The sequence below is a fragment of the Canis lupus genome, chromosome 14, assembly GCF_048164855.1.
Source record: "Canis lupus baileyi chromosome 14, mCanLup2.hap1, whole genome shotgun sequence".
In the NCBI taxonomy this organism is placed as follows: Eukaryota; Metazoa; Chordata; class Mammalia; order Carnivora; family Canidae; genus Canis; species Canis lupus.
The window spans coordinates 29161647-29188484 of record NC_132851.1 but is presented as its reverse complement, the minus strand read 5'-3'; the positions used below and the strand labels follow the sequence as shown (position 1 = coordinate 29188484).

Genomic DNA, 26838 nt, shown 5'->3' with positions numbered 1-26838 from the left:
GCATTTAGGGGCTGTGATGTCATAAGTGCACATATGTACATATGTATACATACACATGTTTAAACATTAGATTCATTTCCAACGTGGTGAGATCCTTGGAACACACAAGGCTACAGGAAGTAAGGGGTCTGACTTCCACAGTCTTGGTGGCATGGCCTCCTCCCAGTGGGGTTTATGTGGGTAGAAGTATACTTTTTAGCTAGTAAGTCCCCTCCCACTCCCACAATTTTTTCTAAATCTGTGTAATTGAATCAGTATGGATTACATTTCTGCATCACTTTCCTTGAGAAGAGGGAGACCCTAAGAGGCCTGGAACTTTCCTGAAAGTATTGTGTTTTTATCTTGAGGGGGTAAAAGCAAATTTGGCTTTATGTGCCACAATACAGTTTATATTTGCTTTAATGTGAACCTGTTCCCCCCCACAAATCTTCATTGCCTTGGAAAGAATCCCCATGTCTATCCTATGGCCTCTCTACCCCTGGCATACCTCTGTTCATAATGCAGTCTACTGGTTGGTGAAAGTGGGTGGCTCAGCACATAGAGACCCAGTGGGGTCCCCTTAGAGGCCTGATTGGCCCACATTTCCTACACACTTGAGGTCATCCTGGCATCTTCCACACCCACTGGATTTCCACGCTGAGGACTGTAAGTGCCATCGCAGGGCCATTTTGGAAGTCCAGTTGCATCTTGATAAAGAGAAAATCATGGGAATAGGAGACAGATCTGGGTTTTAGTCCTGGTATTAAACTGTTCATTGTGAACTTAGGCAAGTCATTTAACCTCTCAGGACTTTCACATTAGAATGTGAAATCTCTAAGATCTCCCCAGCTCTGCAGTCAAGTGAAATACGAGCTCTGGGCTGTTAGAAATAGAGAAAAGAGGCAGAAGCATTGTTAGCTGAATTGCAGTGGACTTATGAGAAGTAGAAGACCCAACACCTGTTTACATGAAGTTCATGTTCTAGTAGCCCAGTGAGATGAACGACCCTTTAGAATAATCAGAGGTCGTCAGTGATTTGGCAGGAAGAGACCGTGGTGGTATAGGACTTGTGTACACTGTCTCTAGTCTTACTTATTTAACCAAGTCATCATTACACTTGCATTGTAAAGACCTTACAGTGTCACAGAAATAACAAGAAACATTAGGAATGCCTACTAAATGGAAAGAAAATAATGAATTCTTGGGTGTTTTTTTTTCTTTCTGCTAACTCGAGAGTGTATAAACAAACAGTGTTGGTTGGCCTTTTTTCTTCCTTCCAAAAGAAAAAAAGGAATTGCAATATATCCTTTATCTATCAAACAAAAATGTTTTGAAGACAGAGGAAGCACTTAGATATTTTTTATAATCTTTAGGACAGCCAAGGGCCTAATAGATAAATGCAATTAATTTGAAAGCCTTACTATTTTTAATTATCCCACAAGAAGTAGCCAACTCTATGTAGTTTGCTTGTCTTGGAATTCTTACTCTATAAGTGTGAGGTTCATTTCCAATTCAACCTTCTATAAATTCTTTCTCAAGTGAAGATATTGCAGAATTGCAAGTATTTCCCACCTCCCTTTCCACTTTCCTGTCCATTATAAGAAACTGGGATGTGTGGAAGTCATGCGAGGTGATGTGGCATAGCCAGTTAGTGAGTGAGCATGACAACATAATGATGCCTCATTAGGTTTGATTTTAAGAACAGCATTCCTAATTTATGCTAATTTCACTTGAGAATTTGCTATAGTCATAACCCAACCCATAAAATAAAAGGCACTTGATGGATCAGAGCCCCACTGTCTTTTGTTCCGTGTTTTCCATTTATTCCTTCAATATCAGCTTTAGACTTGAGAGGAAAGTCAGCAGGAGAGGCCCTGTGTCCAGGGCCACTCACTGTAGCCTCACAAAGAAAGTCTGGCAAGGGTTTAAAGTGAATTCAGAGCATCTGAGAATCCACTTTGAGGTTCTCTTTCCATAGCAGTAACTCGTGAGAAATTACTTCAGTTATTAGTTGAAATGAAAGGGGACACATTTAAAAGAAGTGGAAAATAGAATGTTTGAAGCTTGTTGGGAACAAATGAAGACTTTGGGGGAAAATCCCAAGGGAGAGTGCTCTGCTATTTAGTGATCCCAACTAAAAGGAAAAAAATCAGCCCTTGTCAGTGAGTGAGTCATCATTTTATTCCTCTGAATTACAGGCAGATTGTTATTTCTTAAATCATGCAGGTCATGAATTTTGTGAACTATATACTCTGTGGGGAGAATTTCTTTTTTCTTCTTACCCCTAGCTTTTAAAACATTTTTTAAAATTCCATAAATAAATGGACAGATTCCCTTCTGGAATTTATTTTTGAAATTGATGAGATAGGGAAAATGTTCCCATACCACTTACCCCAAAATTAAAAAAAAATAAACATGAGAATTGAGACATTTCCTGGGATTTTTTTTTTTAAAGGAAGAAATCAGCAAATCAGTCCCAATCATAAATTATGTATCTACCATGAGAACGCAACGCTGTTGTATTTGGAATATAAGCATTAGGAGACAACCATAATTGCATGGAGTTACATTCTTAGAACTAAAAGTGCTATTTATTGAACACCTGCCGTATACCATGCACTTGCTACATTTCTGACCCTTCCTGTTAGCACTGTGAAGCAGTGGGATGCAGGTCCCATATCTGAGAGGGACATGGGGACTTGCCTATACTCAAAAGCAGGACATGAAATCAAACCTAGGTCTTACGGGCTCGGATGTCTGTTGTGTTTGTACAACACTTACATGAAACAGTTGGAAAACTATAATAAAGGGCATCCTCAAGTGCTGAAATGTGTCCATGAGTGGCTCTATTACTTATGCCAAGGCCATGAGTGTAAACAGAGATTGTCCTTGGTACACCACCTGGGCCATGCACTCCATAGAAGGAGGCTGAGGAGGCTGGGTAGATTAGCACCAACTTTTTCCGCAAGCATCCTAAACGCTTCCAAACAACTTCCATCGCAGAGCCAGTACCCAAAACACAGGTAGGATCCATTGGAGAACTTGCGGTGCCAGGCCCAGACAAGAGTGCCTGGCACCTCCTCCTTAGGTCCTGATCATTGTCGTTCCTGGGAAAAACTGAGTTCCGCTCAACCAATGCATTTTACAGGGAAAGTTGGACTTCTCAATTTTTATTTTAAATCTCCCAAGTTTTAAATGTTTGGAAGCTAATTCAGAATTTACAAAAGATAATTATGCAAGCCATATAAAATAAACTCATGCAAGTTGAATTTAGACTGTGAGCCACCCATTTGCTTTCTTTGATCTAAATTACAACAGATTTTCTGGAATATTATGATCCAAGTCTGTGTTACCCAAAGTGTATTTTGTGGAGAACTAGTTCTGAGACGTTAGTAGGCGCTTCTAAAAAAGGATAGAGGTGGGAAGTATGCTTTTGAGGCCAAATAAGTTTGGGAAATACTTTTGTTAAAGTTTAAATTAAAAAAAAATTTTTTTTTTTTTTTTTAAACAGGAAACTCATGCTATGTTAACGTTTAATTCTCTGTGAATTTTCAAAGGGTGTATAGTGTGGAGCATTTTCCAAACTTATTGACTATTGATCCCTTTCGTCTCACAGCATTAATTAGGCTCTTTGGGCTCAGATTTCAGGAAATTCTGATCTAAGGGAAGAGTTCTCAAATTTAAGGATATTCTAAATATGCGAAAGCCCTAAAACCACCCTGTGCTTGCTTCTTCTACCTGTCAGATGAAAGCTCGTGGAAGGAGGTACTACATCACCAAGTCCTGCAGAGTTGTGCCATGTGAAATGTTAGCCAGACTCTACAGGACTTGCCCAGAACTGAATTTGAACCACCCGTCTGTCCACAGCAGGCCTTGTCATTGGAGAATGGGAGAGCTGTTTGTTCATGTTTGAGAAGTGAAGTCATTGGGAATCTCTAGATTGTAGACTGTCTTGTAGACTCGACGTTGTGCTAGGTGGCACTACAGCAGCTAGAATGTATTTGGAGGGGGGGGTGCTTCCCTTGAGGATATCCATTATAATCCCCGCACTGGACTCACCCAGCTTTCCGGGAAGTGTCCATTAACCATGTGACTTTACTGAAGCATCGGCACGGATATTTGGAAAACAGCTAAGTGAGGGCTTATAAAACCATTGACCATTAGCTGGGATGCTCTCTTAGATCCTTTCATGCTGCAGCTCTGTCTTTTAATTTGGCTGTTTAAACAGAAACCACTTTTTAACAAATCATTCACAGGAAATTTGCCCCTTCCTTTACAATATAGCTCGTTCACAAAATGTCATTTAATAATATAGGCTTTCAGATGTATTTATCAAGAAGACTTTGAATTTTCTTTATCATTCCTGCTTTCAAGTTACATTTTTTCTTAAATATTTGTTGAAATTTTCTACATGTGTCCCTTCCCGGTGAATACATTTATGCCTAGGCAAATGTATCCCCAAATATCATATTACAGGAAAGCATTCTTGCTTTAAGAATGTTTTGTGTCTAGCTACCTAATAAATGTGATTGAGGTAATTCATCACAATCCCTGGAGTCAGGGGTCATCTCTGTATTTTTTGACTCTGGGGCCTTGTTCCTACTGGATATTTGTGAGATCAGTGAATTCAGGGTGGAGATTGAGGTGATTATGCAAATATTCTGTAGATGCATCCCCATTTCAATTAAGTTTGATATACCAAAGTCTGAACACAAGTGGGTGATCACTTACATTATTAATGGATTTGGGATAAAATAACAACACAACTTGACACCAATTGAAGAAAGCTTCTCTGAAATGTTAATGTGCATCTTTGAGGAAATAAGATTTAATTTCAAAGGTTTGATTTATGGAAAACTACTTCAGCTCTTGTCAACAGGAAGATTTACCTTTATAGAAACAATACCCAGTGGAGCATAATATTCATCTGTGCTTCAGAGCAAACTCTTATACCAACCTCGTCCCTGTTTTCTACTAAATGAATAGGTCTCAAGTCCCTGAGCACGTCTCTGCTAATGACATTCTATCTGAATGGGCTTCCCAAGGAAGCTTTATCTGAAAGGGTGCACATTAAATACCAGCTATTTTTTTTAAGATTTTATTTATTCATTCATGAGACAGGCAGAGACATACATAGGCAGAGGGAGAAGCAGACCCCCTGCCAGGAGCCCCATGCAGGGCTGGATCCCAGGACCCGAGGATCACAACCCAAGCTAAAGGCAGACACTCAACCACTAAGCCACCCTGGTGCCCCTAAATGCTAGCTATTGTGTGTGGGGCAGAGAGGTATTATGGTGGAGGCAGGCAGTCCATGTTAGCCATTGCTTCCTTTTCAGATGCCTGCACATCCAGTTAACCACTATCCTGAATTGCACTCAATGGTAATTTGCAAGAGGATTATTAGTTAGATCTTTGTGACATTTCTGGTACATGACAGCTTTTTTAGAAGTCAGCTTAAGACCTTTTGTCAATGTTGTGACTTAGTGGCATGTGAATTTATTAATACAGTAAAACATTATCATTAGTGCCTGCTGGTACTTCATAATCATGTTTAAAAACACACAACTTAAAATTACCCCTATTAAAAAGAAACCTCGTTATTTGACAACCATAATGACAAGTAGGTCTTAAAAGCAAATACCTTTATTTACAAAAGTAACAAAACTGGCTATTAACTTCCAGCAACAGGAATTGTATGGGGAGACAAAGAATGTATGGATCAGGGTGATAGAAGGCCATGCAGCCTCTGTCATCAAAATGGTTATATGCCCATGCAGAAGAAATAAGCAAAAATGTTTGCTTATAACATTAAGTGAGATAAAGCAGGATAAAAACTGAATATAAAAGTTTGTTTACACGCAGTAAACGTGAACTGAGCGGTCCATGAACAAGGATAGGAAGTCAAGAAAAAAGAAAATAGTGTTTCAGAGTTGTGCAGTTAAGTGAAATTTAAAATGTTTATTTCTGATTTGTTCAGTATTATGTTCAAAAACAAAACCAAAATTTTCTCAGGTGTTTTATTTTTTACCAGTAATTGTATGTCTGACATGCCTTGTGGTAAGAAACCACAGGCTTGGGAGAAATATCTATTTTTATTTGCTTTTAGCAATATAATATATTTAAGGTCATGGAACATCGGTGAACAGAATAGTTTTGTTTTTTTTTTTTTAATTAAATTTTGATTGGGGAGACGAGTTTGAAAACACATTTATTACCAAGATGGGCTTAGAAAAAGTCACCCAGTCTCTCTGAGTTTTCATTTCCTCAGAGAGGAAAAATTGTAATATATATTTGGGTAGTTGGGGAAAGCAGACGCAAAATAATAAAAATGACCAAAAAAACATAAGGTATTGTTTTATTTCAGAACAATGTTAATGCCATTTGATGCCACCTGTTCTTTTTTTGTTAAAGATTTTATTTATTTATTTATGAGAGACATAGAGGGAAAACCCAAGGCACAACTCGATCCCAGGACCCCAGGATCACAACCTGAGCCAAAGGCAGACTCTCAACCACTGAGCCACCCAGGTGTCCCTGATGCCACCTGTTGTATGTGAACATCATTAATTTGGTTGCTGCTGATTAAGGAAAACTGGTTGGCATCTTTGGCAGTGTCCTTGTACACACTGTACATGCTTCCATGTGCATGCAGCTCTGTGCACATACATTATACATACTCTTCCATGCTAATACTGTATAATTATATGTCATAAAAGGCACAAATAGAAGTTCTAAAATTGTTCCTCCCTCACAGCGCAGTGGAATATCTCCTGTGTCTTCTTTGGAGATCACTGATCTAAAGAGCTCGTCTGAGTGGAAGGTTTTATATCTGCATCTCCTTGTTCTTTTTCCTTCTATAGTAGCACCACCAGCCATGTAAAAATTGTCCTTGCTAATTATATGTCTTGTGGGAGCCTTAGAAAAAATAAATCAGAGTACTGTCTCTGCAAATTCTAGCTAACATTTGTTGAGGGCTTCCTCTGTGCCAAGCACCACTCTGAGCACATCGTTTACATAGATCACCTCACTCAATCCATTTAAGCCTGTCAGATGGGTTACTGCTGAGGAAACTGAGGCATAACTAGGTTGAGGAAGGTTTCATGATTAGCAGTGGGGCTGGGGTGTGACCCTGGTGGTCTGGCTCCAAATTCTATGCTCTTAACCACTGTGTTTAAAGTCCAGCATCTGGTCAGCTGTTACATGACTCTCCATTTTATATAAAATTGTCTGACTCGGCCTAAATGACTCAAAACCATCGGCAGTGTATTTTGAATCACCGGGTCAGGACCCAGACAGACAGTTGAGTAAGGCACTGCAGAACTTCAGAACTGGTGGGACAGTGAAAGGCTCTTCTAGCCATGTGGTTCCTACTCTGTTCACCCACAAAGACTTCTGTTCTGAGGTAGGGTTCCGATAAACTCTGAGTCCTGAAAAGATGTGACTCAGGAAATACCTTTCCGGTCTAGGTTTTAATTCTCTTAAGGAACTCTCATTATGTTATAACATGGAAATGGTGTTTGCATGACTATTTTTTGGTCTTTAAATACCTTGTTGTACCTATAATTATTATTTTCCCAAGAATGGAGCTGAAATTGCTTCAAGATGAAAGCATGGTGCTTGTGGGTGGGTGTGCTACTCCGAACTTTAGAACTACAACAGAAATTAGAGGTTCACAAGGTAATTGCTGTGATTATAGTTTTCGTTTTGGCCCCAGACAGGAGCTCTGGAAACACAATATTCTACTAATTTTTTAAATGTACAGTTTGCAAGGCAACACGGAAATTACTGAGGGTATGTACTGTTTCTCCCTCATTTTCTATGAAAGTTCACATCTTACTGATCTTTTGCAGTTGCTTAGGGAATAAACAAACAAGGCACTATTAAAAGGCTTTAAAATTTTTTAATCACTAAATTATTTTAGAAGAAGAATCCCAATTGTAACAGTCCTAGATAGCCACAGATTTTAAACACCTCTGTGTACCTCTATAAACTTCGCATTTCCAGAAAATCCATATCTTTGTAATACATGTCATTTTGTATTCTAAGTAGCGCTACTGCATAGTATTTGCAGAGCACATAATAGATGCTTAATAAGTAGCAGTCCTTTCTTTATCCTAATTGTTGCTAATTTTATGTGTTAGTGGCCATACAATAAACCCTCCAATTTGTTCCATTTCTTTCTTTGCCGTTTCCCCGTTGTCAGAGGTAGGTTATTTCTAGCCTTTTGTACTGTAAAACCTGGTGATGTGTTCCATGGGGTTTCTTTTTTGTTGATTATTGAGGGGGAGTGGTGGTAATTTGGATAGGAATGATCAGGAGTGGGATTACTTGTCAAATGTAAGAGCAGCTTGGTGACTTGGAATACAGTTTATCCTTTAGATCAATTGTAACTATTTCTCTGAAGCCGCTTCATTAATTTTATCACCTTTCCTACTTGTTATAGCTCTATAAGGATAAAGGGACACTTCAGTATTGTTTTACTTGGAATTTAAAAACCAATAATGTGTTTGAAATTATTTGCATATATTTACCATTTTCAGTTTCTCGTGTTGTCTTTTGTCCCTCTATTCTTTTCGCTCTCCGCAGCAGCAAAAGAATTCCACATACTAATTATATGTTACAGATGTCAACTTTGTTCCCTTTTTTGTTGCTGTAATTATTTTTCCCTCCTAGTTCATATCTGTTTTGTTAAAAATTGATTGTAGTCATTTGTCTTCTTTCTAATAATATCTGTTGTCTACCTTGGAAAATCATCAGGCCTCTTTAATACACATATTTTTTGACGCTTAATTTTTGTTAGTTTTTCTTTTTTTTTTAGAGAGAGAGGGTGTGTGTGTGTGTGTGTGTGTGTGTGCGTGTGCACACGTGTGCACATGCTTGAGCAGTGAGACAGAGAAAATCTGAAGCCTGCTCCATGCCCAGTGCAGAGCCCAGCATGGGGCTCGATCTCAGGTGTCAGAGACCATGATCTGAGTTAAAATCAAGACTCAGACCTTAACCAACTGAGCCCCCCAGGCTCCCCAAACTTTTATTTTCATATATATATATTTAATGGAGTTCCCGGTATTGACGTCCCAACAAACATTGTTCTGTAGGTGTGCCAAAAAAAAAAAGTATTCTGATTTTAATTATTGTTATTTTAATTGAGAATTGCTGAGTTACTAAGCTAATAAATAAGTTTTCTTTAAGATATCCCAGTCTTTGATATTCTGTTGTACATTGAGTGTCTCCAAAAAGGACGTATAGGTAGCCCATAGTATTTTCCAAATTTGTCACAAATTCTTTTTTTCCCAAGAATGCCTTCTGCTATCTCTCTAGAAACCGTTTTCTACAGATCACAGTATGGGAAATGCCGTGTTAATTCACTTTGTTGTTTTTAACCCGATCAGTTCCTTCATGAAAAACAGGCCTTCATTTTTAGTAATCATCTTCATGCAAGTGTGTAACTGGATTTTCTTGATCTCCTCTGTCAAATTAGCTCTGTCATTCTTTGTAAAACACATTACTTTTAACGATAATCAGATCTGCAGTCCACAGCTCTGAGGTTTGCCTTGAAAAATACATATGAGGTGGCGTATGGCACGTATTCCCTTCAAACTTCTGTCCTCAGAAACTGGGCTCATGAGTCTGTAGAAAGCTTAGCATGTGGCATACCTGGGCATGATAACAAGTGGAATCAAATGTGCCTTTGAATTAAACAGATGTGGCAGAAAGAACACAGGTCAAATTTAGAGTTAGACTTTAGAGTGAAAAAGTCAGGTTTTGCCATATATTAGTTTTTTGGCCCTGGACCCTTGTTCTGACTTAAATCTATTAAAAGGCATTAGTAATGCTTGTTTTGTGTAATTGATGGAGTCTTTGGATACCACATTCAAGATGTACTTTTCAAAACATATCTTGGAGGGGAGGAGATACACAGAAAAGGACACAAAAATGACTGGAATTAGAATCTGACACCAAAGCTGTGATTTATCTTTTAATTACATAGAAATCTTAACTATATGTATGGTCTTTCTCTTGAAACCATTCACTGTAACCATGCCAGTTATGATACTTTTAAGAAATTTAAGCCATCTTTCACCTAAAATCTAACAAGGTAAGAGAGTTGAATAGTAATGGCCCTAGGACCTGAAAACGTTGGACTTTCGGGGAATCAGAGCCAGAAGAAATGCACGTGGACCAGTTTTCTAGATTTATTCATCGGGAAGCTGGGAACTTGAGAAGTATGAGGGGCAGAGTCTGATTTACATGTCTGGTGTCCAGGGTGCTGTACCGGGTTCTCTCTGCCTGCTACAAACATCTAGATCTGGGCACATGCAGCCCAGGGATGGGGGTCAGGAAACTGGCTTACAAGGAGGGAATGAAAATAAATACACGTGTAGTATCTTAAAAGATTAAGAGCTACCACTTGTTGGTGATAGAAATGTAAAGAAAAAGTCCTTATGATAAGTGCTCTCATAGCACTAAGGGCTGAAGAGAGAGTCTCAGCAGGACAAGGGTAGGCATTCACAGAAGAGATGGTAAAACCCCATCTTAAGTTTGAGTTGGCAAGATTGTTAAGAAGACAAAAGACAGGAGTATTATTGAGAAAGGAGAGAATTATAGTCACTGGAATAGGAATAGAGACCCCTAAATTTGAGTACCGTTAATTTGGAGTGCTGAGAATTACAAAGCGAGCTGTCCAAGGACAAATGGAGTCTGCGGCAGTAGTGCGGAGTGAGTCAGGAAAGGGCATTGTGTGCCATCTTGTGTTTTCTTCTGGGTTCTAAAGCTAGAGTGATGCCATTAGATTTTTCTTTTAGAAAGGCTGCTCTGGCATGGGTTTGGTGGGTGAGGCTGGGGTCGCTCAGAGACCATTAAGGGATCTGGCTGGGACATGACCACATCCACTTGTACGTAAGGATGTGTGGGATGGGTGTAAGAACCGCTGCAGAGGTAGAAGTGGCAGGATTCCATGACCTGCTGGGCACAGAGGATTAGGCAAGAGGGATGTGACCTGGAGTCTAGCATCTTGATGCCATCCACTGAGGCACTGAGCAGGTATGGAAAAGGGAGGAGTAAGTATTTCTGGAGGAAGCCTTCAGTTTGGGGTGTGGTCCTAGAGGAGGAAGTGGATTGAGCCACAACAGAAGGATTTGCAAGAATTTACGTTAGTGAAATACCCAGCCTGCTGGCTCTTCCCTTTCCAAACTTCTTTACCTTCCCTTCCCAATACAACAGCCAGAGTCACTTTTCTGAAACTTGGGACTAGTCATCTCATTGTTCTAAAACCCCAGTGGCTCTGTATTTAACTAACTATTGCTTTCAGAATAAAAACCAAACTCCAGGCCTTGGCTTTTCCTTCTTGCATGGTCTGGCACCTCTCCAACTCTTTATCCTCTGTGTGGCTTTGGCCACTTGATCTCATGGGTGCTTCTAAACACCAAGCATAGCTCTTCAGAAATGTTGCTGTGCACTCAGTTGTTTTGTCATCCACCATTAAGAAGAGAAAAGTGTCGTTTTTGCCAGGTATCCCTGCATCTGCATGGACCTTGATATGCAGGAGGGGCAGATCATTGTGGATGGATGGGCCCAGTCTTTAGGGGTTCCTGTTCACCCCCTCATGTTCCTCTGCATGGCCTATGTACCCAAGTGACCTTTCTGTAGTCCAGAGCTGGATTAGAAATACCAGGTGTAGGGAAGCTGTCCCTCTTTTCAAAATCAGCTCCTGTTTTCTTTGCTGACCCCAAGGATAGACAGGTCAACCAATTTTTACTTCTCAAGGATTTTTCTACCAGTAACTCTCACTGGTATTTTTCAATAAGTCACTGATACTTTTCAGTGCACCTAGAAGCTTTCACAAGCCTGTGCATCTCCATATGTTGTTGTGATTTGTTATTAACATAAATCCTCTGTGCAGGACACAGGCCAACTATCAGTTTTCATGAAAATGATGCCTGGCGTCAGGCGTTGTAGGTCCTGGCTAATGAAGTCTGTAAAGACTGCGGTTTCTGGGGTACACGTGAAGCTCAGTGGAAAGCCTCTCTGTAGTTTCGGCTAACACCCACAATGCCAAGTACAATATTTAGCAGGTGGATCACCATGAAGTGGTTGATGGCCAGTTTAGGCCTGGCCTGCTTGGGTGGCACAACCTCAGGTAGCTACAGATTGACTTCTTCAACTTTGCTTCACGTCCTGTCCCCTCCTTGAAGAGCTACTTGGGTTTTCAAGCAAAGCACTACTGTCAGTTCCTCTTTGGTTCCTTCACAGAGAACTCCTGGAATGGGAAGGAAAAGGGTTTTGAAGTTGCCTAGTCCCCTGATTAATAAATCCCTGGCTGATTTTTTATTATTTTTAAGTCATCCCTACACCCAACATGGGGCTTGAATCCACAACCCCAAGATCAAAAGTCGCATCCCCCACTGACCAAGCCAGCTAGACGCTCCCTGGCTGATTTTTTTTATTAAGGTTCCTTTATCCTATGGACCCCACTGTGTCACATTGGAAGGTTAGAGAGCACAACACTTATGGGTACAGCTTTAGTGTCTGGAAGACTATTCATGAGAGACACAGAGAGAGAGAGAAAGGCAGAGACACAGGCAGAGGGAGAAGCAGGCTCCATGCAGGGAGCCCGATGTGGGACTCGATCCCGGGTCTCCAGGATCACACCCTGGGTTGCAGGCGGCGCTAAACCGCTGCACCACCAGGGCTGCTCTGAAAGACCCGATTTTGAATCTCAGCTCTATCTCTGACTTAGCTGCAGGATCTGGGACCATTCTGAGCTTCAGTCTCCTTATCTATAAAGTATGGGTAAGACAGGCTTTCTTAATGGTTACTGTGAGGATTAAATAAAATATTATGTATAAAAACACGACTGTGTTATTTTTATCCTTATACTCATCAATATGGGGAACAGAGGAGGCAGGAATGAGCAAGTACTAGAATCTGAGGACAGGGAGGGAAAGGAAGAGAGGAAGGAAACACCTGTGTGTGTCATGTGAGGAAGGCAGGCGAGCCAAGGAGGATGATGAACCCGACCACAATCACAGGGCCAGGAAGTGATGCGGAGTCTCTCTGGCCTCCGTTCCTGTGCTCTCACCATCCTATCGTACTTCTCCTCAGGATGGTGCCCAGCTCCACCACTAGGTTCTGCTTCTTCCAAGTCCATGGATAAACACCTGGATCTGTTGACAGGTGGTAGTTAAATGCTAGTTACCTGGTGGTACTAGTGCCAGATGGCATGGAGCCAACAAGGACTCTTGGTGTTAGGAGCAGAGCATGAGCAAGACTTGGCTTAGCCCTTTGAGGATGGGTTGGGGTCTCATCACAGAATGGATGCAGTGGCTGTGCTTCTTTATGACGACCCGACTGACCAACCTTAAGGGTCTGGAAGGAGAGTTCTTCACTTCCTTTGTTCACATTGCTGGATCCTGAAAGCGCAGGAGGCAGAGTAGTTTACCAAAAAGAGTACCGAATATGAAAACGAACCAGGCCCTCCCTTCGCTCAGAGGGCAGTTGTTTCCGTCTCTGGGTCTGCTCGTCCCATCTGCAGGACGAGAAGCCGTGGGGGTGGAGGGAGGCAGGCCCTACAGCCTGCTCAGCTGCCTCTGCCTACATTGCACATTGGACTTTTGTTAGGCTGCCTTTGCAGACTCGGTGGCTTTCATCAAGTGGGGGAAGTGTGTTTCATCAAGGTCCTTGGCCTTCACAAAGAAATTGTAATGATTTCATCTGTACTTCATAGATGTGACTGACTTGCCAAACAGGATGAGCGCCAGGGAGATGAGAAAATGAGTATTTCTATATGCATCACCCAAGCAAAAACTAAGTGCTGCTGTATTGACATTACTTAAGATGGTACTTCCTTCAAGTGATTGGAATAAATACTTGTTTTTTTAAATAAAAAGTTCATGAGGCATAAATGGTAGCATTTTGGTGAGCCTTGGTCTTTTCTATACACGTTTAGTTTAGATGCTTTTAAGATAGAGGCAGAGTCATTTGATTGACATTTATTGAGCCCCTCCACTGGCCTGGCATAGACCCTGCCCAAAGATGTTTACATACCTAATGGTAATTTATGCATACTCAGCGAAGTGGACTTGTGTGAGTTAAAGTTTTATGCAGTGCCTTCTCTTTGGATTGGAAAGTTGATAGGTTGGTGATATTTTCATGCAGGGAATAGAGCCTTAGAATCGGTCAGGAAATATTGCCAAAGGTGTTACATTGAGTGTTTGCTACAGACCTGAACTGCGAAGTAACTTACCAAGTTGGTCTAAATCCTTAGCATAGGGATCTTTTAGTGTCTGTGGGTCAAATCCCACCCCATGCCACCCTTCTGCCATAGGTACAGTAGAGGATGTTAAAGTATCTGATTGAAATCTGTATGAGCATCAGAGGATCTGAATCTTGACACCTTTTCTGATCTAAAATAACACATAAACAGGTTAAAACCTGTATTTGTGGATGACCTGTCAACTTTCTGTTTTTTGGCTAGGTTATGCAAATCAAATTTTATTTTAAGTTGATCATTTCCCCTTGCTTAGCAGCCTCATTCAATCCGTATTAATCTTGAAACTAACAAACGATAACATCTTTACCTCTTCCTTTCATATATGCAGCTGCCACCATGTCTCCCTTTCCCCCATTTGCAGGTTCTTTGTGCTGTTGCTAACTCATCAAACCCCATCCCAACTGCTGGTGTGGTGTAGCTGTCACACAGAGTGATTCTCGGGCCCAGTACATCGACATCTCAAGTTAATAAGGGCTGCGCATCCAACATTTGAACTAAACACTGAAAGGAAAAAGAGCAGGCTAGGCCCCCTTAGAACTAGGGAAGAGCTTTGAGAATAGAGTTTCGGTTGTTGCCAAGATCTGAGGTGGGAACAGGCTTGATGGGTTCAGAAAGATCACAGGTATGGTGTAGACATGAGTGTAGAGAGTGTGGGAACAGAAGTCTGAGGGCAGCAGAACTGGATCACATAGGGCCTTGCAGGCAGCAGGGAGGGACCTGGATTTCATTGTAAGAACAGGCACTTCATTCATCCTTCTTTCCTCCGTGTGTGTGTGTGTGTGTGTGTGTGTGTGTGTGTGTGTGTTCTCGTGTGGTCCTTTCATTCAATTTAGCAAATTCTAACTGAGCGCCTTTTATGTACAGAAACAAACATGTAAGTGTTATCCTTACAGAGCTGTTGGTTGGTTGGGTAGGGGAAGAGATATAGGCACCTAAACATTTAAAATCCAAGGTAAGGTGAGTATTGTTTTTTTCTACACACCTTTAATTCTAGATGGAATGATATGAGGTGTGGGTTAAGCCCTAGGGTAACAAAGATTAATAGTTTTTTTTAATAACTTCCTTCATCGGTCTTATTAAAAGCAGTGCCAAGCTCCCCATGTATTCTAGCAAAGGGCTCTGTCGTTGTTTTGCGGTGGCAGGTAGAAGGGAGGGAGGGAGCATGCAGTCAGGGAGCCAGAGGTGGATGCAGTGTTTGGTTGCACACTTGACCGGCACCTGGCCCGGAGTAGCGTTCAGTATGTGCCAAGCACAGTTACTAGGTGAGCGAGTAAATGATGATGATGCAAAAACCCAAGTTGGATGATCGTCAGAGCAAATACTTGTATCATTTGCCTTGCCTGATCCCTCTTCTTTTTTGAGCTAATGGGTATTTTCTATTGTCATTCCCCGCTGGCACCTTTATTCACAGTGCTCTGCATTGTCACATTGGATGACTTTCTGGGTTTATTCCTGACTCACATTATAATTATACACTTATGCATTCTAGTGTATGGGCCCTTATGACAGATAAATAATGAATGTATCGATTTGGCTGTGAGCCTGCATGAGAACTTCTGTCTTGGTTTCATCCTCAGAGGCCTTATGCCAATGTTAATTAGGCATCCAGCCTCTCCGGGTAGCCTGAGCACTTTGCTCCCTGGTCCTCCCTCCTCCCTGCAAGGTAGTGTGATTGCTCGGTAAGGTGAAGAAGGCTGAGGCAGTCAGGTATGAACCAGAATTAGACCAAAGTAGCCTTCCCATGCTTTCTTTCCCTGTTACAGGAATTACACAGAAGAACGTTTGCTTTGTGGTGATTAGGGGACAAATTCCCTCTCTGAAAACAACTGAAAAGTGATAAAATGGAACCCCCCCACACCTTTTTATTGAGTGAACAAAACTTTTTGTCAGCAAAGAAATCGCTCTGCTAGTAGGAGTACTTGCCTCAAAGATTTTTTACTGTCACTGCCCCCAAAAGTTTTAGGAATTTCTCTCTTAGAATCACCTTTAGAGGTGAGGATGATGATAGCCTCTACAAGGCTTTGTGCTAGCGGCTTCCAGGTGTACATTAATACATTCAGTGCTTGGCATTCCGGGAAAGGAGGTGTGATGGCTGTCTACCTCACATATCTCATAAGAAATTATGTGCTGTTATCTTACTGACAACCACAGTTTCCTTTCTAAGTGTATGCAGAAGATTTAGCTCCAAAGACTAATGTGTTTATTCATAAAAATTACATTTATCTAAAACAAATTTTTCCCACTCAAATGTTGAAAAGAAGGTGTCATAGACTTAGGAAGTAATTCTGAATTGGAAAATCTTACTGAATAATGACAACAGGGTTATTGTTGTTCATTTAACATAAGCATATCCTATTTTAATGAAAAAATTTTCTTAAGAGAGTTGCTAGAATAACTATTTTAAGATAGAAAACTAATTTGGAATGTGTAAGTTCTGTCTTTCCCACTAAACCATCACTTTTGGTACCATATAGTCTTACCTCTTATACCTGTGTGACTGTTCAGACGTGTCACATATACAGCCATTTAAACTGAGGCTATTCAAAACCATCAATATTTGATGGTTTACAAAGGATTACAGAGGGCCATATTCTGAGTGCAAAATTTTTTTTGTTTAGCCATTTTCAAGGCAAGTCTTAAAATTGCATACTTTGCTGTTTTGAATCTTAGGTACGGAGGAATTCATTTTTTCAAGCATTTATTTCATTTCATAAGCATTTTTGAGCATCTGCCATCTGCTGGGCCCTGGGAATGAGCATTTAGCCATGAACAGGTTACACAGGCCCTTCATAGAGGTTTTATACAGGGAGATAAATACAATAAAGATAAACAAGTCATTAATGGGATCATTTCAGGGTGTGGTAGTGCAGTGGAAAAGCCAGCATGAAAGTGCAGGAGAGAGTAACCAGGCGGGCTGAGGGCGAGCACTGCTTCAGGTTGACCAGAAAAGGGCCCTTGGAGGAAGGGGCTTTTAATCTGAGGCCTATGTAAGAAGAAGGTCAGCCATGGGTAGCACCTAGGGAAGAGCATTCGGGCAAAGAGGTCAGCTCATGCAGATACCCTGAGCTAGCAAGAAGCACGGTTGGATCCCTGTGCATCTCTGAGGGATGCCACCTGTCCTGGACTGGAAGGAAAAGGTTCTGGAAGGAAAAGGTTCCATGTCCTACCCTGAGTGACCTCAGACTCTTGGGGAAGTTTGCATTCTTATGTCTCATTTGCATAATACTTCTGAATCCCTCTGATTGCCGGCTCTAATGTAAGGCCTCCATTGGCATGGCTTCTCTCCCAACTTGGCAACAGCATGTGTCTTCCTGTTCAGATGACCAGACTTGTTAGGACTGTGCATGAAATAACAATGAAGAGTCTCCATATCCAGGTCAGAAATGCTTTTCTACATTAAAGCCCTGGCTCCTTAGTAAGGTAGAAAATGCAAAGTTGCTGTATTACAGAATTTAGGATAGGGAGAGTGCTATTCTATGATTAGAGATCAGCATGTTCTCTTGGATTCGTTTGTTGGTTTATCCTCCCTCCCCCTCTACCACATGTACCTTTTGAATTATTTAAAAATTCAAAAAATTCGGGGATCCCTGGGTGGCTCAGCCGTTTGGCGCCTGCCTTTGTCCCAGGGCACGATCCTAGAGTCCCGGGATCGAGTCCCGCGTTGGGCTCCCGGCATGGAGCCTGCTTCTCCCTCCTGTGTCTCTGCCTCTCTCTCTCTCTCTCTCTATCATAAATAAATAAGTAAATCTTTTTTAAAAATCTCAAAAAATTCAAGTATATGGACTGAAGATGCATACTTAGTCCATATACTAACATTGGGAAATATAATAATTTCATAGCCTGTATCCTCTCCCCCTTTCCTCTTAGCCTTTATTTAATTTTATGCATATGACATTCGAGAGGATATCACTGCAGGTGTTACTTGTCTGGCAGTTGAGGGAATGGCACTTTGTACCACGTTTAGACATGGGTTATTCTGGAGGGCAGCCCTGTCTGAACAGCAGTGTCCCCTGGTTCTCTTAAACATGGGGCCTGTAAAAGTACATTTCACTGGGCTGCTTTTTGCCAGTGGCCAAATGCTAGAGTGGAAAAAGAGAAGTGTTACCCAGACCTAACTGTGTCTGTAGCTGTCGAATGCGGATGTTATTAATAACCTTTAAAAGTATGAACGTGAACTTTACACCCTGTTAGTTTATAGACAGGCTGGTAAAAATTCAACATATTCTGAGACTTTTCCCAAAGGGGGGAAAAAAAAGGAAGCAGATAGCTAGTCTCCTAAAATGTTATGGCTGGAATCTTCTACATCCCTTTACTCCTTTGGACTCATGAACTCTCTGTGCAAGGACATTCAAACCCACTCATTAATTTCTCTCTGAGTAGAGACATCTTTATGTGGTCATCATTCCTCAAGGCTGAACGGATAGGTTCTTTTCTCCCAGAAGATCTTTTTTTTTTTTCTTTTTCCCTTTCTCAGAAATAATTAAGAAATGGTAAGATGCAGAGGGAACACGGGCACACATTCATGCTACTGTGGGTAGGTGATGTGGTTGAAAAAGCATAGACCGGTTCTTCTCTTACTTGATGTGTGCCACTTGGCAAGAAAGCTGTTTTACTTCTCAAAAGCTGGAGGTTTTTCGCCAAAAAAAAAAAAAAAAAGATGGCAAGAATATGGATAGAAAACAAAATAAAGGGTAGCTATTGTTGGCATTGTTTTTTAAATCTCCTTCCCACAAAAGCAATTCATCAAAAGATAAACCCATTAGATTCAGTCTCTTAAATGAATGCTTACTTGCACTTCATTTGCATTACTTTCTTTCCCTTGAATACTGCTAACACCCTAAATGGCTTCTAATTTCTTAACTCAGATTTGTCTCTGAAAACAGGTGGGTGGACAGCCCGCCCACACACACACACTCACACACTCCAACCCCATTAAGATGAGGCTCTATTTTTAGATCCAGTTCATCACACACATCACAGGAATGCAGCACTGGGTAGCAGTTAGGAGGTCAGGTTCTGTTGTTCAGAGTCCTGCTCTGCTGTCTTGGGCAAGCTGAACTTTCTAAGCCTCTATTTGCCTCATCTATAAAATGAATTTAGTAACAGTACTTCTGTCACAGAGTTTTCATGAGCATTACATGAGGCAGTCTGTATAAACCTCAGCACCCTTTATGCCATACTAAGCATTTATTAAAATGGTAGTTCTCTTCCTTCTTTCCTCTAGAGTACAAATCTCAACTCTTTGAAGTAACTCAAACTTTGTCTCTCATGAAGCTGTCTTGTAAAACACTGTTTCGTTCGTTAAGTGTGGCATACGCTATCATAGTGTTAGATGAGATGGTCATGGGTACTAACCAGATGAGCATTTTATATGGTTAGAGATACACAGTGATTTTTAGGATATCTTCTGTTATTGGTAAATGGTCTTGGTTTTCCACTTAGAACAGTTCCGGACAATGTAGCAGATGTGAATGGGTTTAAAGAAAAAATATATATTTTTAAAGATTTTATTTCTTTATTTGACAGAGAAAACACAGCAGGGGGAGGGGCAGGGGGAGAAGCAGACTTCCCACTGAGCAGAGAGCCTGATGTGGGGCTCAATCCCAGGACCCTCAGATCATGACCTGAGCTGAAGGCAGATGCTTAACCAACCGAGCCACTCAGGTGCCCCTAAAGAAAAATATTAAACAGAAGTGCATGTGGGACATGGCTGTGACAGATGTGTGCAGGTGGATTTTAAGCAGTGGGCGTGGTGGACACCGTGTCGCACTTGCAGTTCCAAAACCCCGGCTTTCACCCCAGTGTTTGTTAAATTTGAGATTCGATAGACATTAGTGTGAGAAGTGACTTCAGCACCATCTGGCTCTCTGACTTCGGACAACTTAATTAATCTTTCCCTCCCTGCCTACTTCCCTTTCTACAAATATTTATTGAAAGCCTATCACATTTCCTTATCTTAAACATGTAGTTGCTGCTTTATGAGGTTTTTGTGAAGAAGGAATGCAAAGAGACAAGAAAGTCAAAGCATATGTATCTTGCCTCCTTGGTACTTCTGCTCTAGCAAGCTTATGCCTGGTGTAGCAGGTGCTCGGGCAGCTTTATTCTTGTGTTACTCAGGATGTGTGTCTTAAGTGATATAATCCCCACTGCAGCCAGCTTGGGGCAAGAGGAATGTATTGTCTGGTGTACTCAGTCTACAGGAAGCTTAGTGACCTGTGTGCCGTGGGTACAGCTGGAAATCAGGACTCCCATGCCACCAGGACCTTCTGCACTCTTGTGTCTGGTGCTGCATGTGTGTTACCATTCTCTCTGGCCAGATTGTTCCACATAGCTGGAAACAGAACCCATGGTAGGCCCCAGGTTCACCTCCCCATAAAGGATCTACACCTTGCAGTCCTAGTCCCCAAGCCCAGAAGTCCTGTGAGGAGCCAGAGCCCAGCATGGGTCAGGTGCCCACCCTGCCAGCCACAGTTCACAACTGGAGCCAAGGAAAAACAGCAAGCGGCCAGTTGAGGCACAGGATTAGAGTGGCAGGAAAGACCATCTTACAGGACAAGGGAGTGACCCTTGCCGGCTGCCGGTGCATTTACCCTCTTGTGTCTTCTGTGACTCAGGGGTGAGACTTACCCTCAGTGGCCTTCCATCTTCTCCTCTGCAGTTCTGAGGTTTAGATGATGTCATGAGTGTGAGTGTAATTGATCTTAAATTTTATGTCAATAAGTTCATTTATTACTGCTGTTACTGCACGTGCCCTCCAGTCTTGACACCCCAACCAGGGGGTTCCCAGTCTCTGGATCATTGACCCTCTGGGAAGCAAAGAGGAGTTTAAAGAAGTTTGGCCAGTGTACCATGTGTATATCTATATTGAATACAACCCTTTTTAAATTTGATTTTGAATCAAAATGCGCATTATGCAAAGAGTACAAATCCTAAGTGCACAGTCCTCACAAACGGAGCACAATTGCATATCCAGCCCCTGGATTAAGAATCAACAGTGACAGTCCCCTAGGTCCTCCCCTAACTTTTATAGCACAAGATTGATGTAGATGTGTTTATTCTCCATCTAAGAACTCATTTAAAAGCATTACCAGCATCCTGGTAGCGTTTTCCATGCTGTCCTTTTTCAGTAAACAGAATTTTAAAATACAGCTGGCCTTATGTCCTAATTTTTTTTGATAGTAAAAGAAATCCTCAGGTCACTCTCATTACACCCTTTTAGATGTTTTCTTCCTAGCTGAAATTGCCATCAGGTGATAAGATGTGTTCGAAGGGTTCCTTGGATATGTGTCATTCACATCTTACGCTGACATATGTCCCTTCCTGGGTACCAACCTCTCTTGAATGAAAGAAGCAAGTATCTTAAGTGTCCTGTATTTTCTTTCCCGTGCAGAGCTTGGGGTGATAACTGACTGACCACCATGTTGTCAGCTTCACCCAACACTGAGCTTTGTAGAACAACTGTGCATTTACCCTCCGAACAGGACTCCTCGGATCCTGGGCACTTCTAGTCTCAGAGATGGTTCACTGTTCATAAATATGTCAGCTTGCTATCACTGTGGCAACTCAGCAAAACAAATGCCATCATGAATGAGTTTTAATTTGCCAAGTTTTCCAACATCTTTTCCCCCCTCGTTTTTCTCTTTTAGGCTCTAGACCAAGATAGAACAGCCTTGCAGAAAGTGAAGAAGTCTGTAAAAGCAATATATAATTCCGGTCAAGGTAAGTACTTACCAGAGCAGACAGCATGAATTATATATAATGTCTACAGTTTTTCTCTGTTATGTATAAGATGCTATGTTTATAGGGGACTTGATACAAAAGGAAAAACAAGTAAGTCAAAGAAATTTAGCTTTTCTCTTTTTTCTGTTTCTTCTCAGTCTGCACCAGTTATGTTTCCAAAGTAGAACAATTAAGGAACCTGAGTTGCAAGGGGTTTTATTTAAAAGAAAAAATTTTTTTGACTTTTTTTCTTTTTTCAAGATTTTATTTATTTATTCATGAGAGACACACTGAGAGGCAGAGACATAGGCAGAAGGAGAAGCAGGCTTCCTGCAGGGAGCCTAATGCGGGACTCAATCCTGGGACCCTGGGATCATGACCTGAGCCAAAGGCAGACACTTATCCACTGAGCCACCCAGGAGTCCCTGACTTATTTATTTGAGAGAGAGCACAAGCAGGGGAGTAGCGGGAGAAGCAGACTCCCCACTGAGCAGGGACCCTGATGTGGGGCTCCATCCGAAGACCCTGAGATCACGACCCAAGCCTAAGGTAGACACTGAACCACCTGAGCCACCCAGGCACCCCTGCAGTGGGTTTTGGTATACATTTATTTTTATTTTATTTTTTTTTAAGATTTTATTTATTTATTCATAAGAGAGAGAGGCAGAGACACAGGCAGAGAGAGAAAAGCAGGCTCCATGGGGGGAGCCCAACGTGGGACTCGATCCCGGATCTCTGGGATCAGGCCCTGGGCCGAAGGCAGCGCTAAACCGCTGAGCCACCCAGGCTGCCCTTAGTATACATTTAAAAACTCAGCAGACCTAACGGAATTTTGCTACAAGTGACCTGGGAGATACTCAGCATCTCATGTGGAGTTGGTGGTCAGTCTTTAATTTCAAGGCCTCAGTGAAGCACACAAGGATCTTCCCTTCTGCAGGTACCTGTAACATTTGGAAATCAGTATTGGTGCTGGGTGTGGGGTGAGAGAGGGGATGGGGTGAACTGAAGCCTGGACACCCCTACAAACCCAAGTCTATCCAGTGGCCGAGGGCGTACCCAGTAACCTGTGTCACTAAATGTTTTAGCTGGGTCTGGTGACTTTGTCATCTTGGCAACAAAAGTATGTTGTCCGGGGATAAGAAGAAGTAAACCTAGTTAAGATAAACAATGACTAACCACAAGAAAGCGTAGGTTCCATCGCCCCAGGGAAGGAGAGGAGAGGCTTGGAAATGTAAAATGGGTTTCAAGGTCTCTGACTCACCTCTTTTGTTATCATGACCGTGGTTACCAGCTCGCTTACCCAGAGATAAGGTCTGAGAAATCAGTTGTCTGGAGCATAACAAACCCCGAGGGGAATGGCAACAAGAGTCTACTGGAAAGAGCATAGGCTTTGAAGTTGCACCAGTGTGGATTTGTACCCTCACCCTGCCCTGTACTAACAGTATGACCTTAAGATGGTTAGAAGTAACGAGCTTTTTTTCTTTGAATCTTCGTCTTCGCTGTAAAAAAGAGATTGTGGTATTACAGGGCTAGTGAAGGGACATAATGAGTGAATATCTATAGAGGGAGTTCAGTAAATGCCATACATTCATATTTTATTTTATTTATAGTCATACTCATAATTGTCATGTTGAACACTGAGAAAGGGAAAACCCAACCGTCAGACGCTCTATGGCCCTTCCCTCCTTATCAGACCTGGGAATCAGTAGTGTCAGTGAGCTGGAAACCTAATTGTCTCTTGTCTTTTTCAAAGCCCTTGGGCCTAATTGTTAATATGTTCTGTATCCTGGTTCCGTAATACCTCTAATTTCTTTATATTCAAGAACCCACTAACTCCTAATTAAGATAGATAAGTAGATGATGATCTAGTTATGTAATAATGTTTTAAGTCTTGACCTAAATTATATAATTTCTACCTTAGCTTCATTCTGATTTACTCCCCAAATACAGTAGTCCCTTTTCAGATATTTGCTCTTTGGGGAGAGGTGGGTGGGGGCTAGCAAATAACTAAGAGGTGGCATGTGGGGATGCTTCTGAGGTGCTGGTACTGTTCTGCTTCTTGATTTGGGGATGATTACATAGTTAAGTTCATTTTTTTGATAATTCATCAAATGTTACTCTTAAGATTTATGTACTTTTTAATATGGATGCAGGTATATTATGCATCACTGAAAGTGTAAATAAGATTTATATACAAGTAGGTTTATTGAAGCATTGATTGTGATCATCTGGGTCCGTTTTGGAAAAACAAGCAACAAATGGGGATTTTTAAGATAAATAATGATATATCTATTTAATAGAATAAAGTACAGTTTTTTATGAAACAGCAACTCAGGTAGTATAGATCACTACCTTTATCACTACATGTTAAAGTTAAGTAAATTTCTTAACTTCCATAAATCTTAAATTGCCTCACCACAAAAAAAAATAATATCTAATTTGCAGTTTCATCTGGATAAAATGAGGTAATATTTAAGGCCACCTAACAAACTTCCTGCCATATGACAAGTGCTTCACACATGGGAAGAATGACTACTAGATAGTGGCATGGTTTCCTTCCCTGTATTAATTCAGTCTTCTACAGATCACATTGGACCAGCCCAATTTTCTAAAGAGCTTAATGAGCCATTATCTGCCTTAGGACTAAGTGTCAGTTCTCTGTAATGTTATGGTTTATGCTTAAGGCTCTCAGCTTGTGAGCCACAGAAGCAAGACCTCTGATTTGCAGCTGTGAGTTGCTGACATATTTACTCTGCTGGGGGCTCCACGTAACTCCTTTGTTCCCCCAGTGTCCTTGCTCAAGACTCATCCCCCTCCACGTACCATGGTGCCCACAGTTGCATTATTCAGCTGCTCACACAAAGTCTCTTATGCTTCATCTTGCTCTTTAAAGGGCTTCCTTGATCACAGCTGTCCTGGATATGGACAGGAGGGAGAGGTTGTCCCTACATGTGTATAGGGTCAAGAGTTCAAGTAATGTGTGCAGTTTGGTTGCCTTTTCCTCCATGGGATTGTTCTTGCCTGGTAGATGGGGGCCACAGCTAGCTGCGTGTTGGCCAGTCCCACCTCTAGCAGGATTAGGGGATCTCCTGTGTACTTTGCCTTAGGTATCTACTATCTAATAGAGTAGCTTCTAGTCACATATGGCTTTCTAATTTAAATTAATTAAAATCAAATTAAGATTTAAAATTCAGGTCCTCCAGTCTCAACCACATTTTGAGTGCTCAGTACATGTGACTGGCAGCTATGGTATTAGACAGTAGAGACCTAGGGCATTTCCATCATCACAGGAAATTGTTTTGCAGCTGAATGAGAACATATATCCCATTGTATTATAACTGTTGACTGGTCTCTCTGGCATTAGGCCAGAAAGTATCAACCCTTTTCGTTAGAATTACCTAAGAACACTTAAAACACAAACACAGGGTCCCTCAGGCCCACTGCCAGGAGTTGTTCTAGAGTAAGGCCTGCTGGGTATTGGTTAGAATAAGATTACTCCCCAGGTGATGTGCAGCTAAAACTGAAAACTACTAGCCCATGAACCACTTGATGAGAGGTGCTGCTGTGTCTTTTATCTTTATATATTATGCATTTGTATTATAAGCTATATTCACCATAGCTTATTCAACAAATATTTATTGAGCACCTGTTTTGTTTTTAAGATTTTATTTATTTATTCACGAGAGACACGGAGAGAGAGGCAGAGACATAGGCAGAGGGAGAAGCAGGCTCTCTGCAGGGAGCCCAATGCAAGACTCCATCCCAGGACCCCGGGATAACTACCCTAGCCAAAGGCACTCAACCGTTGAGCCACCCAGGTGCCCCTATTGAGCACCTGTTACATGATACTGTTCTGGGGCTTATGAGGATATTAGACAAGTCATACAGAATCTCTGCCTGAGAGATTGGAGAGATGGACATTACTCAGATCTCCAAGCCAGAAGGTACTTATAATTTAGAAATTAGAAAGCTTACAAAGTGGGATCTAATACAATCTGATGGGGTGCTAAGTGGAACACCTCTCAGAGGAAGTGACATTTATTGAATGTTGATGTATATATAATAAGCTAAGCTGAGCAAGCCTCTGAGGTAGGTCCACCATTACCCTTATTTGATAGATGGTGAGGCTGAAGCTTCAAAAGCCAGATGAACTTCTGGGAGGTATCACACCTAACAGTAATAGGACCAGAGTCTGGCAGACTCTAGCTTTGCTGTTTACAGCTTCTCTATCCCTGTCTTCTATCTGACATGTCATAGGGGCTCAATAAATGTGCAGTGAATTGCTACATGTTGGCCAGATAGGTCCCTAAGAATCTCTCCGTGAATGGCTGTTAAATGTTTAATCATGACCACTCATGAATGAATCGATTCTGTGTAACTTCCCAGCAGTGTAATGTAATCCTGGGCTGATTTTGGTGGTTCCTGGAGAGGGGCCACAGTAGTTAGTTATCATGCCCACCGCTCGGAAGTGTGGGAATAACCTCCAACCTCACAGACTGCTGGGACCTGATAGGGTTTCCGCCATCACCAACGACTATAGCACACCGAGTTTCTGGTCAGCTTGTGTGGGCAGCCCTATGACATTGAATTCTTAAAAAATAGCTAGATGAGTAAAACAGTGGTATTGCTGATCTTCCCATGATACATGCTCAGTGGAATCCGGGTTATTCCCATCCAAGGGCTTTCGGCCTCATCCAGAAAAGCCACAGAGGCTGAACCCTGGTATTTGTTTCCCAATGTGTTTTCATAATTTTCTTGTTTTCTCACAATGCTTAAGTGACACGAAACCCATCTGATGTTCTTTAAAGTTTTAAGAAGCATTTCTGTATTTCTGGTTTGAGATGACCACCCAGCTCACCACTACCACCTAC

The 26838-nt window shown here is 41.5% G+C and overlaps 1 protein-coding gene across 4 annotated transcripts in view; it reads left to right on the top strand.

The window, feature by feature from the left end:
* The window catches only part of ASAP1 (ArfGAP with SH3 domain, ankyrin repeat and PH domain 1), a 355419-nt gene that overhangs the window by 177358 nt on the left and 151223 nt on the right, over window positions 1-26838 (top strand). For all 4 annotated transcript variants that reach the window (XM_072774515.1, XM_072774512.1, XM_072774514.1 and 1 more), the window contains one exon: window positions 21895-21967. In XM_072774515.1, the coding sequence (XP_072630616.1) occupies window positions 21895-21967 (73 nt within the window). The remainder of the gene's footprint in view (window positions 1-21894; window positions 21968-26838) is intronic.